The 13688-nt window shown below is 40.1% G+C and overlaps 1 protein-coding gene across 5 annotated transcripts in view; it reads right to left on the minus strand.

The window, feature by feature from the left end:
• Window positions 1-13664, minus strand: part of Lpxn (leupaxin) — a 33141-nt gene extending 19477 nt beyond the window's left edge. Inside the window, exons 1-2 of one of the 5 annotated variants that reach the window (XM_035441957.1) lie at window positions 12896-13664; window positions 4308-4454 (exon numbers count right to left, since the gene is read on the minus strand). In XM_035441957.1, the coding sequence (XP_035297848.1) occupies window positions 4308-4454 (147 nt within the window). In that variant the 5' untranslated portion in view covers window positions 12896-13664. The other 4 variants (XM_035441956.1, XM_027406598.2, XM_027406600.2 and 1 more) reach the window with 4 other exon arrangements.
• Window positions 13665-13688: the final 24 nt, after the last annotated feature.

A 13688-nucleotide genomic window follows, 5' to 3' on the forward strand; every position in this document is an offset into this window, starting at 1 on the left:
GAAGATGTAGTTCAGTTAGTGGAGTGTTTGCCTAGAATCCCTGAGGTCCTGGAGTCTAATCCAAGCACTGTATAAACGTGGTGTGGTGGTGCAATCCTGTTATGCCAGCATTTGGGAGCTGGATGCAGAATCAAGAATTCAAACTCATCCTTCCCTACACAGTGAGCTCCAAGTCAGCCTAGGTTACTTGAGACCCAACTTAACAAAAACAGAACACTCCAGAGTTTACATTCTATTTGCAAGAAGTAATCAAGGAGTTAATCAAGGAGTAGAAAACAAGAGTTGTGGAGATAGTAACAGTTATAAGTGCACTGATAGGGAAAACCCACTAAGTAGACGACACTTGAGCAATGACTTACATGAAGTAAGCAATCAGGTATCAGGGTAATGTGAACTGTGTGCAAAGAATGAGTGGGAAGGACTGTTGAGCAACAAGGAGGCCTGTGTGGCCTGTGCAGTGAAGCAGGGAGAGGGGCTAGATTTGCAGCTGGTACTCATACATTTACTCAGCTCAAAGTGAGATACTTAAAGGAAAAGGGGGGTTGGAATTAATTCATGGTATTTAATCTCTACATTTAAAAATTTTTAGAGTGTGATAGAGGGGGAGAGAGAGATTGTGTAACCTACTACAGAACTCGAGCTCCCGTCTCCTACTCATCAGCATTGGTATTACAAATATATGCACTACAGTTCCCTAATGAGGTACATATTACTAGCCAAAAAACTTGGTTGTGTTGTATTTGTGGGCCTATAAAATAACCCTAATCATGGTCAGGGTGTGGTGGCTCAGGCCTTCATGCCTTTAACCACAGCACTTGAGAAGCAGAGGCAAGATTTGAGGCCAGCCTGAGTTACATGGCAAATGTCTCGAAATAATCCCAATAGAAATAACAATAATTGTGCTCAAAATCTCTTTTCCTTATTTTTTTTTTTGAGTCAGTGTCTCCTGTAGCCCAGGCCAGCATCAAACTTATGTAGCTGAAGCTAGTCTTGAAGTTCCGTCCTCCTGAATATGCTGGGATAACAAATACAAGTCACCATGCCTGGAGGGACTTATTTTCTACAGATTTCCCCAAAATAACTTAAAACATCATATAGCCATACACATGATGGGAAATTCATTAAGTGTTTTTTTTATTACTTAAACATTTAAAACAGCATAAGAAAACAATTAACCAAAACATATAGTCACATACTTTAATCACTAACTTGGTAATTCCTGGTTCTAACATTTTGATTTAGGAATTTTCCTTTAAAATGCTGATTTTTAAATATATATAATACTGCCACTTTTTTAATTTGTAATGTTCTCCAAAGCTGCATGTTATGGTTAGGAGATCTGAGATTGATGTTATCTTTTACTTGGGCTCCTCTCTAGGGCATAGTGCTTTTAGTAGGAGATGTGATCTCTATGCTGACAAACCTGAACACTCAGGGCACATTCTGCCCTGTGAAACATATTCTCAATTCTGGTTTCTCTACTAAGATATGGAAATACATTCAGGAAAATATCTTCCTTTAATTATTTTCTTACTGCACAAAATAATGGGCTTCAGTAGGGCATTTTCATACATGTATATTAATGTACTTTAATTGTTTTTGCCTTCCCACCACCCTCCTTGGTCCCCTTCACCCTCCCTCTGGTTAATTCCACTCCACAAGTCTCTGTTTTGTCCTTATATCATATATAGAATACATAAAAGATATATAACATAAAATGCAATATTTGTTTTCTGTCCATCCCATTAACCTCTCGTGTATTCTCGCTGGCCCCCAGGCCTTCCGCCTTCCTCTTTGTCCAAGACACTATTCCCATGTGTCTTCTCTTAGCCAATCCATTCACTCTTTCTCCATTAACATTCTCATAAGCCCAAACTTTGTAGTTGTCTGTTTGTGATTCTTTTAACATATTTTGTAAGGGATGGGTAAGAGCAAAATCATTGACTTCCATAATTTTATTACATTTTGGTTTATAAATGTATCAAATAACATAAAATAAAATAAATCCATCAAAGTCAAGATTTTTTAGAAGCACATTTTCAAATTAAGCAATTGAGCTACATGAGCTCTAATCTCTTGGTTTTTTCTGGGAGATAAAAATGGAGCTGCTTCCTTTTGTTAAACTCAATTGTATATGATTTCAGATTGTTAAGAAGCACTTTTTCATTCTATATTGGTTGAGTGATTTGATTACAGCTCTCCAGCTGATTTTGCACACAGTGCAACCTAAGCTTTATGAGAAGATGGTGGGACATTTCCAAAACCTAGAGAATAAGAGCCAACACATAGAGAAAATCAGTATAACTGTGCTTAGATTGTATTTCATGTCACTCCTAAGGAAAAAAAATGACTAGCATGACATTTGCCAGTCTTGATAATTTGAGTTTTGATGGGCAGAATGCTGCTGTTTGTTTTTATGAAGTCAAGGATTCTGTGCAATTTACAACCAGCTCCAAATTCATTTCTGCTCTGCTGGATTTAAGTTGGTAAGAACACGTTACCATGATGCTGTGTTCCACTAACAGTCTGTTCTCTTACTCTTACAGGAAAATTTTGCTATCTTCAATACTTCTCCAACTCACTGTGCTGGCATTACTAATGTTGCTTGTTTCATTTATAACAGGAAAATTAACTTCCAGGAGGTTTTATTTTGATGCTGTATATTGGGTGACAAACAAATAAAAGAGGTTGATATGTTCTAATTGACACCTCTGATGGCAGTGATTTAAGACTGGCATTATTTGATGGTTCTCAAAGAGAATCTACTCCTTCCACTTTAGTTATAAGCAGATGGAAATGTGGAATTGAAAATGAGCAAAAAATGTTTCCACGAGTGGTTTTCTAGAAGTGGAAACGCGTATTTCACAGTGATCTGCAAACACATTTCCTGCAGCTGTGCATGTACTGTTCTTCAGAATATGCTTCTGATTGAAGTCTTAAATCGAAAGTACATGCTAGTTCTTCTTCACCTTTTTTGTCTCCTAATTTTCAGGGGGACAGTGATACCTCTCCTCATTCCCACTGGTGACTAGAAAACATCAAAAGAAGTCTTATGCACATTAACACAGTCCTTATAACGCCTTCGAGAAAATAAAACCTCAAGATTTTGTTTCTGTTTTGCTTTAATCCAACTGACAAAAGGTTAATAATATTAAGATGTCTTGAGTACTATGAAAAATAAAACACTTGGAAATTTACAATTACAAGTACAGAATGCTTTCATAACATTCACAATATAGTATTTGTGATGACAAGAATACTAAATTCTATTTCTTGAACACCATCTTTATGTCACTGAGTATGATTTCCTTGTCACTTACTGACCCCAGATGTTCCAGATATGCATCACATGGCCCACACATAGCAGGCTGTGACTGGCAGCATACCAAGTGGCCAGCATATTTCCTCTGCTACCACCTAAGATGGGAGGAGTTAGCTCATGTTTGCACACTTACACCTCATAGTCATCTCTCTGAATACTGTCATGACAGGATGACGTTACTGAAGTTTTGTCTGAACAAGATCGGGGAGAGTCATTCTTAATCACCTTTGGAGTTAGTCATAATCATATTGCTATATTAATGCAAACACTAATCATAAAACTTCAAAAGCAATTGAAACTATTACATGAAAGGAAATCAATGAGCTGTCGGGAAAATAAGCAAAAGCTCAGGTCTCTTGCAGGTAAACAAAGATGTGGTCATCCACAAAGATCAGCGCCAACACAGTGCCTTCTACTGCAAATGGGATGGGAAATCACAGGGAGAGTGAGAGCAGAAGACTGCCATGATCTGTCCTAAGTCAGGCATCTAGGAGGCTGCTTTGTGATAATCAAGTGCAGTTATCTGTGTGGGAAAACATGAGGAATCCTATGGCTGTAGTCTAAGAATTTCAACAATCACTCCCTGAATCTATTCAGCCGAAAATAAGACCAACAAAGGAACAGTTGTACAGTCACCCCAAAAAGACTAGTCTAAAAGATGAGGTTATCCCTGCTCTTACTGGGTATGACTCCAGTCACACTGTAACATGGCACTTCTGGTAGCCAGGGAGCACCATCACAGTAGCCAGCATGAACCAGGCAATATTCTGCCAGAAGAAGAGAGTTTCAAAGGCATACTCTATGGTCATGTCCTCAAGTCTCCTCTTTCCAAAATCAACTGTTTTTAATGTTGAAATGATACTTTTTTTCTGTCCTGAATATATGTTGCCTCCTTAATATAATTTTATATGGGAAACAATTTTCAGAAATACAGTCGAATGTTGTCTATAACACTGCAATAGATGAAATGTTACCTTCAAAGGACTTGTGTGACTCTGAGATGACAAGGTCTTTGGAGTTTTGGGAAGCTTGCTCTCCTGTTTGGATTGCTGACCCGGCTGACAAGAAACTGGGTTTGAATATTCATCACTGTCCTGGAGGGTGGAGCGTTCCAATTCCTCCAATAAGGCATCTATATCACAGGACACAAAAGGAGCTTAATATAGACTTTGTGAGTCTCCAGAGTTATTTTCTTCTTAAATATTCTCTTCTTGTTTTGGATAACAATTTTCAAATACCTCCCTCCATACCTCACACTTCAGGAGTGTGGCATGTCCTGGGATATGCCTGGGAAGATTATGGTCCATTTGATATTTCCTATGGTTGTATTCCATTATATTGGCTCTCTACAATCTGGTTTCCTATAATTTGGCTTCTAGGTATTGATTTTTAACCAGTTGGGTAGAACACACACACACACACACACACACACACACAGAAGAAAACACATGTACTTCATATTAGAAAAAATAAGGTTTTTCAAAATAGTCCAAGAAGCAAAATTCTTTTTTTTATTCTTTCATACAATTCATCCCACACAGCAGGGAGGCAAAACATTAATCCTGACTTTTTTAGTCTAATATCTGAAGGATTAGTGCAATAATATAACAAGAAAAAAACTGTCAAGTATTAATGTTTGTTGTTGTTGTTGTTGTTGTTGTTAGTCAGTTTGAATGTAGAAAGTAAAAGAAGTTGAAAAAAATATTGTACAATCAAGCAAGATGTAGCAATCCAAATAATTGGACCTCATTTGCTGTTTTCTTGGGAAAATGCCAATATACTTCACAAGCATTTTGCTAGTACCTTCTTGTTATAATGTCATTAATCATAATGATTAATGAAAATTATAAACCCATACCAATCACAGTGTATGAAGAGTGTTGTCCTTACACTTTTAGGTAGAGGACATCACTGTCCTCATTTCATATACAGGAGAAAGAGTGCAGCTCCAACAGGCTCTTGATCACAGCATCAGAGCTCCAAGGGGAGCTATCTGAGCCCCACCAACATGTAAGTTGGAATTGCCATCATCACCAGATTGTCTGAGTCATCTTAAGCACAGCATGTTCTCTTCATCTACATAATGAAGCAACTGGATGGAACAATATTTTTCAAATTGTAATTCAAGATAATTTTGTATCTTCTTTTGAACTTCAGTGAATTTTTAAAATATATGTTAGTTTTTATAAGCTTGCAAAGCATTAGATTGTGTGATTTCTAAGGACCCGCCTATCTCTGAAATTCTCAAATAAAGAAAATGAACTTATCACATCATTAAAAAACAAACATGTTCATGCATTTCATACTAGGAGAGGACAGGGTTTTGGTCTGTCTGTTTTTTAAATTAATTTTAATTTCAATTAAAAACAATCTTGAGGATGGGAATTAGAGGGAACTGGGATTGGTCTGTCCAGTTCTTAAGAGAGGCTGCCACAGAACAACTTGGCCTGAAATTTACCAAGTAAGCCAGGCTGGCCTAAAACTCATAATCTTCCTGCCTCCCCTTTTGAGGAATGTCTCACATGGGTGAGACATCATGGAGCAGCTCAAAACTGTCTTAGCCCCACTGTTTTTCCTCTTTACGATGCTGAACCCAGGAACTTATTATGTTACCAAAGTATGTTAATGCGCCACTAAGCCACATGCCCCAGATTAAGGTTGAGTATTTCTCAATATTATAAGGAAGATCTAATCGCTTGTTTTTACAAAAGAAATCTTCTGTAGAACTTTCTCAATCATCCATATCACAAAGTTTTGACCTTAGTACACCATTTCAGAAATAACCGAACTGGACTAATCTCTTTAGGCCGGACTGTCCTTCAATAAATAAACTGACAAGAAAAAAAAAGAAAGAAAAATAAGGGCAAATATATAATAATAAGAGACATGTAACTAATTTTAATTTAGATTATAACTTTTTTTTTTTTTTTTTTGGTTTTTCGAGACAGGGTTTCTCTGTGTAGCTTTGGAGGCTGTCCTGGCACTCGCTCTGGAGACCAGGCTGGCCTCGAACTCACAGAGATCCGCCTGCCTCTGCCTCCCGAGTTCTGGGATTAAAGGCGTGAGCCACCAACACCCTGCAACTTAGGTCATAACTTTAATTAAAAAATAAAGCAGTCAAGATAGTATTTCTGTGAGATTTTCCTGAACTTACCATCAAAAACTTAAAGGCAAGTACAAAAATACATCTTGGGCAAATCAGAATTCAGTGTTTAGCATGAGTTTTATATGCATAAGAAGACAGGTGACAAAATAATAAATTAATAAAATATTTTAAAGAATATTTAACACTATATAGTCAATAATATTAAATACTAGCATTTTAGAAATTTGAAAATATTAACATTAAAGTGACTTCAGTTAATTTTAGCTGTGATAATGTCATCTCTTGACATTGAGGAGCCACCATTAAGGTTGTTAGCTATTCTGGGTATGACAGTGTTAGTGTGGTTGTCTTTATAAACATTACATACTTATATATTAAGGCTGCAATATTTTACAGATAAGAAATGTAATGTCTAAAGACTCAGTTTGTTGACTGGCACAGAGTCCACTGAGCAGGCACCCAGGCACACCTTGGTACACACAAGCACATACAAAGACAGGCACACAGGCTACCAATAGGCAGACACAGGCCTACGAAGGAAGACTGCAAAGGCAAAAGGCAAAGGGGAAAGTGCAGGCCCCAAACTTAAGGCTTTAATTATATAAAATCTCACAAAAGTGACATAGTTATTGCTTTGCTCCATGTAGCTTCTGGGATTGATCTATCTGGGGTGTTAAAGAATGAAGAAAGGACAAACACTAGGACACACAGGCACAGAAAAACTGAGATAAAGCTAGACTGGGCTCTCTGATGGAGAAGCCACAACACCCTGGAAGATTGGCATCTTTATTTTAAAAAGAAAGAAATTTAATATCTTAAGTTTCTTGAAAACAATATAAAGGAAGGTTATCAGGAGCTGATGATTGTGGCTTAGGTTCTGTTAAAATGTTTTCTATACTTTTGTATATTTTTAAATTCTCTACAATGAAAGGGGTTTTCTTTAGAGCAAAAAAAAAAAACAATAAAGCAAAAGTTTTATCTCGAATTTTATTAGCCAGACTCAACTGTGAATTTCAGAATCCCAATATTTTATTCTACATCTGTTAAAATCGAGACATTCTCTTTTCTAAGCTTTGATCCAATCAGAAGTCAGAGGCCTTTCTGCATCAATAGAATCCATATTTTTTATATTAAAGACTATGGTACAGCATTCAGCAGAGGTATGAAGCGAACTTTTTGTTGTTGTTAAATTTTATTTAAATTAAAAACAATCTTATTTCACATACCAATCCCAATTTCATCTCTCTCCTATCCTCCCATGCCCCCCCACTAACTCCTCAACCCACCCCACCCCCATCCACGCCCCAGTGAGGTGAGGCCTCCCATGGGGGATCATCAAAGTCTGTCACATCATTTGGGGCAGGACCTAGGCCCTCCGCTGGTATGAAGCAGTCTTTAGAAGCATCAGCTTGATAAATCTATTAAAACTCTCCTTTCTGCTGCTGAGTTAACAGGACTTTCACTTCCCATTTCCAATGAGTGAACATTTCACCACTACCCTGAGGCTACTCTTTTTGCTTCACGAAGATTCTGTAATTTAAATTAGATGACTAATTTCAGTGTGACAAATATAAGATTACTGGGGTGAGTGAAACTAGACTGAAAACTGCAGTTCTTCCTAGTCCTTGACCTGTGGAAATCAAGTATCAACCTTCACCTGCAAGTGAAGTCTCTTGTGGGTCTCCATAGGTTATAATATGATTGAATCCCTAAATTGCAATGCTTTAGGTAAATGTTCTGGGTGAATATATGCTACTGACATCCAAAGCAGTACAGCAGAGAGGAAGCGTTTGCCCACCTGGGCCAGCCTATTCTTGATACAATTTTTACAGATGTAAAAAGAAAACTCCATTCCAAGTCTTTGGGGGTAGCTAGTAGGTCCGTTGCTGTTTTTTAAGGCAGGGTTTCATTCGGGTCCTGGCTAACCTGGAACAAGCTCCAGCCCAGCCTGGCCTCAGACTCTGGGCAGTTCTCCAACCGAGCCTCCCTAGTGCTGGGATCACAGTTGTAAACTATTGTGCTTGGCCGATACTCCCTGCCTTTTTTTTTTTTCATTTTGTTTTTTTGAGATGGGGCCTGACTGTATAGCTCTAGCTATCCCAGAACTTACTATGTACATAGTCTGGCCTCAGATTCATAGAGATTTGACTGCTTCCGCCTCCCATATCTGGCTTTTTTGAGACAGGCTCTTAGGTAGTCTAGGCAGGCCTCAAATTTTCTAACAGCCAAAAATAACCTTAAGCTTCAGAACCTCCTGCTTCCACCTCTAGAGCACTGGGATTACAGGCAGGCAACACACACAGATGGTGACAATCTGAAGAGACAGTTGAGGTGAAGCCATCATCAGTCCTTTGACATGTAGCAACCTGGATAATCTGCACAGTGGGCTTTCAAAGCGGCACAATTTCTACATCTCAGAACAAAATTTCCCTAACAACTATTCTACTCAGAAAATATAAAAGTATACATATTTTTTAAAAATGTTATTACTCCATTGGCCACCAGAACAAACATACTTCTAACAGAAAAACAACTTATAACATTGTCATTTAATTGCTCTTAGTGTCAGAAGCTCCTGAGAGTGAACAACATATTTTGTCTTTATTTAGTGAAAAAAAAAATACCTATTTCAGAAGGTTGCTGTAAACACTAAACTGATCAATATATTTTAAGTTCTCCCCATATTAGTTATGTTTTAACTTTTTGAACTAAATTTGAATAAAAAAATTAATATCCATAAGATAAAGCAAGATAAGATCCTCTCTGAAAAAAATAGTAAAATTCCATGGAGAATGCAAATTTCTTCAATACCCACACAGGACATGCATGCATCAAATTCTCAAAGAGTAAATAACCAATATCATATAGAAAAATCTGGATTCTACACCAAAGTCCAAAATACAGCTTTTACCACAGTATCAAAATACATTTTTTTTGCCAAAACAGTTCAACATTTATTAAAAAACCTCTGTTTTTCTGTAACTAATTTCTCTCCTTCCTTCCTCTGTTTCTCCAGCCCTTAAAATACAAGCCCAATAATTCTTTTTAAAGACAATGTACAAGCTATGTATTTTGTTATTGCTGCCAGTTTTCACATAGCTACAAACACAGAGGCAATGTGGAATTAATACAGCTTAAGAACAGAGTGAAAGTTAGTAACTTGATGTTGAGGATACTATAAATAAACAAATAATTAAATCAAGTTGCCAAGGTGTATGAAATGAATCCCAAGGAGGCAGACTTTACAGCTCCAAAACTTTGAAATCTGTGATTTCTGTGGGCATGGCAGCTGTTGACACTTCCACTGTTGGTTACATGACCTCAGAGTGGAAGTAAGGACTGTATTTCTGGCCAGCTTATCTGCTCCTTCAAGATTTCTCCAAAAAAAAAAAAAAAAAAAGAACCACTACATTAATGACGCCTCTGTAAACTACAGAGGAATGAAACCCTTCTGGCCTGTCTGCAACCTCTACAGACTCTACCCTGCACTGTTATGTCATTGTCCTTCCCCTATATTCCCCCTCCTGTTTTCTCTTCTTTTCTCTTTCCTTTCTTCCCCACTTCCCTTCATTTTATTTCCTCGCCCTTTCCCAACCTTATTTTTTCTCCTAGTTCCACAGTCGCCTAGCTGTGGAGCCACCCTATGATCTCCAAGGGGAAAACCACTTTCAATTACATTTCCTTCTAAAAGTGCTTCTCCGGGTGTCTGCTGTGTGGTTAGCTCTGTCTACTATGCCTCTGCAAACAGGGACCCTAGAGTTTCCCCCAACGATCATAGTTCCTCCTGCCTCACTCTTTTTTTGAACTGGGGACAGAAGTAAAAACAAAATCTCTCAGCACTCTCCTCGGTTCAGCCAAAACTATCATCACACATGGGATGGACAGTAACCAAGTGTGCACTTCCTTAGTGCATCTTCCAAAGCCCCTCACTCACCCAGCTCTTCCATTGTCTTACACCCAGAAGGCTCTAGTCCTGACGATTGTGAAGAACTGCTTTGGCATGTGGTGAAGAAGGGGACCACAACGGAACTGAATGAGACAGTGCGAAGCAGCGTCTATGACCCTTTTTGGTTCCTGTATTTGCTTAGCACTTCCTCACTTTTGATTTGAATTTCTTTCTTTTCTTTTCTAGTAGCTCAGTTGTTTTAAATAGTGCTGTCAGAGAAAGACAGGTTGTGCAAGACTGAGGTTTTGATGCTACATTGGCCAGTGGTTATAAAGGATGAAAGTTGATTTCTCAAAATTTAAAACTCCTACCACATACAAGAGCTTAGGTTTTCCAAGTTTAAGCATCCCACTGCCCACTCTTGGCTTCTTTTTTTTTTTTTTTTTTTTTTTTTTGCCCCACAGATGTCCATGGAAGCATAGGCTCCTTCCTTAAAATTTCTGATTAAACAGCACCAACTTCATTTCATTATCTCTATTTTCTTATTCAGAAGTCATGCTGACCTGATTTCCCCCAAAAAACTGTAGTTTAAAACTTTTTAAAATTACATTTGTGTGCATGTGAGTTTATGCGTATGAGTGTGTGTGTGTGTGTGTGTGTGTGTGTGTGTGTGTGTGTGTGTGTATGTGTACTAATGTGTGTGTGTAGACACTATGATTTGTGGGAGTCAAGCCTCTCCTACCAGCTGGGTCCCACAGACCAAACTCATCAGACTTGTCAGCAAAGTGCCTTTGTCTGCTGAGCAACTCACTGGCTCAGATTCTAAATTCTTGAAAGTTGAATAGAATAAGTTCACTTTTGAATTCTCTAGTACTGGTTTATACAGTTATTCAAAATGCAAACATCTACAGGCCAAGGAAGAATCAATCTAGAGAATTTAAGATACTAGGTATGAAAATCTGAATTACTCACACTGCCTTGTAATAATTTCTTCAAAAACTGAGCTAGGTCAATGTTTTATCTTATCACCAAGCCTTAGTTCATCTCAACAGGAAAAAAAAGCATTTATAACAGGCCCACCTTGAGAAGTCAGTAAGTAAAGAACTACAATTAAGGTGGGTTTTGTCCAGGTGTTTAACCAGTAGAGACACAGACACAAAGAATAGTAACTGGCTAAAAGAACAAAGTAAAGAGATAGCCTTGCTACTTAGTATATAATCTGGTTTTACTCCAGTATGTTATCTTTCTTTCTTCTACTTTGTAGTGATCACTTATTTAAAGGAATAAGATGTTGCACTAAGACCTCCTTTTTTTCAATTTTTCAATTTTTAGGAGAAAAGACTAAAAGAAGTCTTATTAAAGTAAGATTATGTGAAAACATATGACAGACTGTACACACATAACTAAGGGCTATAGGATACATCACTGTGAGAAATACAAACAGGCACAACCGCTGCAGAAATGAGTATGTTGGTTCTTGAGAAAACTGCGAAGAGAACTGGACTGAGACCTCTTTTAAGACCTCGCTTTCTGTATTACTTTAAGCAGCCATTGGATGTCAGTGCTGTGCCAAAGGAGCGCATTGTAAATACAGACTGACAAATCGTTCCCACAGGCACTGTCGGTTTTTACAACTGAAAATGACACTAGTCCTTTGAAAGAGCCAAAGCTTCAATAGAGACTATAAAGCATTTGCCTTATCTGGGTGGCAAGTGAGCCAAACGCTGGAAAGAAAAATGAATTTCACTGCACATTTACAGTTTAATGTAAAATTCAGAATCACATCTCCACACCTTGTACCGCCATCCTCTTGGGCAGACTTTAACTGGGGATGTTTCCATCGATAGGGGTAAAGAGTCCCCTTCCTTGTAAATTGTTCCCTGATTACAATGTGTAAAAAGGAAACTAAGGAATGCAAACAATGTATAAAAGGGAAAGACCTGCCTACAATGTATACCAGGGAAAGGAACACAGAGGCTGCAGAATGACCAGCTGCGGCTTGAACAAATGGAAATCCCCACCCCCACCCCCCTTTACCCATCAGGAACTTCAGTTGCACACGCTAGCCAAAAGCTGCTATTCTGACTGTGCTTCCTGTGCTGCAGAAACCTCTACAAACCGCAAAGGCATGCAGCGTCGGGGCGGAGAACCTCAGAGGCTGCTAGAGGAGTCACGCTAACCCTCCCTCCAGCTCAAGGACCACAGCCAACGCCAGCCCCGGGATGCCCAATCCTACTAAAAAATAACTGGACAATTCCTCCCTGCGTGCTTTATTAAAATGGAAGTGGCAGAAGCAGAACGAGTCCCCGACCTCCAGGGCCTCGCGGGTGAGACCATCAACCCAAGATGGAGGGATGACAGCAGGTCGCGGAGGAGGCGTCAAGTGACCAGACCGAAGCAGGGGCTATGACGAGCGCACTTGGAAGAACTCACACTTAACAGCGTGAAGCAGTTCACTCTCTCACGCAACCCTAACCGGGAATCGGCTCAAAATACGTGCCCGGTGTACGCAGGCGTCGCGGCCTAACCCGGAAGCAGTGCCTCTCTGGGGGGTCACCTCGGACTGTGGATAGAAAACTACCTTTCCCGTGGTGAACCTCTCAAAATCTCCCAGACTTCTCTCGGCCTCCAGCGTCCCATCTTTTCCCTGGGAGCGGACTAAATGGGACTTCGTTTCCCAGGGTGCAGCTGGCTGGGTTCAGCTGTGCGCGTGCGCACCAGGACTGTCCCGCGCTGTGCCCTTAACCCCGCCTCTGGCCTATCGCCGCCATTTTTTCAGGGACTTTCATCCGGCAACGGACGGGGCCTTTTTTTCTTAAAGGAGAAGCGGCAACTCAAATAATTTCCCCCTTCTCCCCTCAAGAGCTGGCGGCGCTAGGGACAGAAAGGCCGGAGCAGGAAGGCGGGGGTCCGGGTGGAAGCGGGGTAACGTCCAGGCTACTTGTTAGGCTAGTCAGAGCCCTTGAGGGAACAGTGGCGCCTCAGGGAGGCAGGTGCGCGCGCAGCCGGCGGGGGGGAGGATTGAGATGCGCGCGAAGCTGGTCAAGGTGCGTTTTGTCCTCTCCACCGCCCTCGCCAGCCCGGCCCCTCCCACCGCCCCTAGCTTGAGCTGAACTCCTCCGGGGGGTTAAAAAAAAAAAAAAAAAGGTCACTTTGGGATTGTCGCGAGACGCGGCCGTTTAACGGTGAGAACGGGTGCGCGGGGAAGGAAACCTCGCGCTCTCCCTTGGAGCCGTTTCCTGATTGGCTGAAAGAAGGGGTGGGGGAGGGCACCGAGTGCGCTCCTGCGTGTGAGACCTTGAGGGGCGGGTCCGGGAGGCCGACCCTCCTTCCCGATTGGGCCACTGCGCGTCTGTGCGGGTGCGCGCGTGCGC

The sequence above is a fragment of the Cricetulus griseus genome, chromosome 3 (genome assembly GCF_003668045.3).
Source record: "Cricetulus griseus strain 17A/GY chromosome 3, alternate assembly CriGri-PICRH-1.0, whole genome shotgun sequence".
NCBI classification, from domain to species: Eukaryota; Metazoa; Chordata; class Mammalia; order Rodentia; family Cricetidae; genus Cricetulus; species Cricetulus griseus.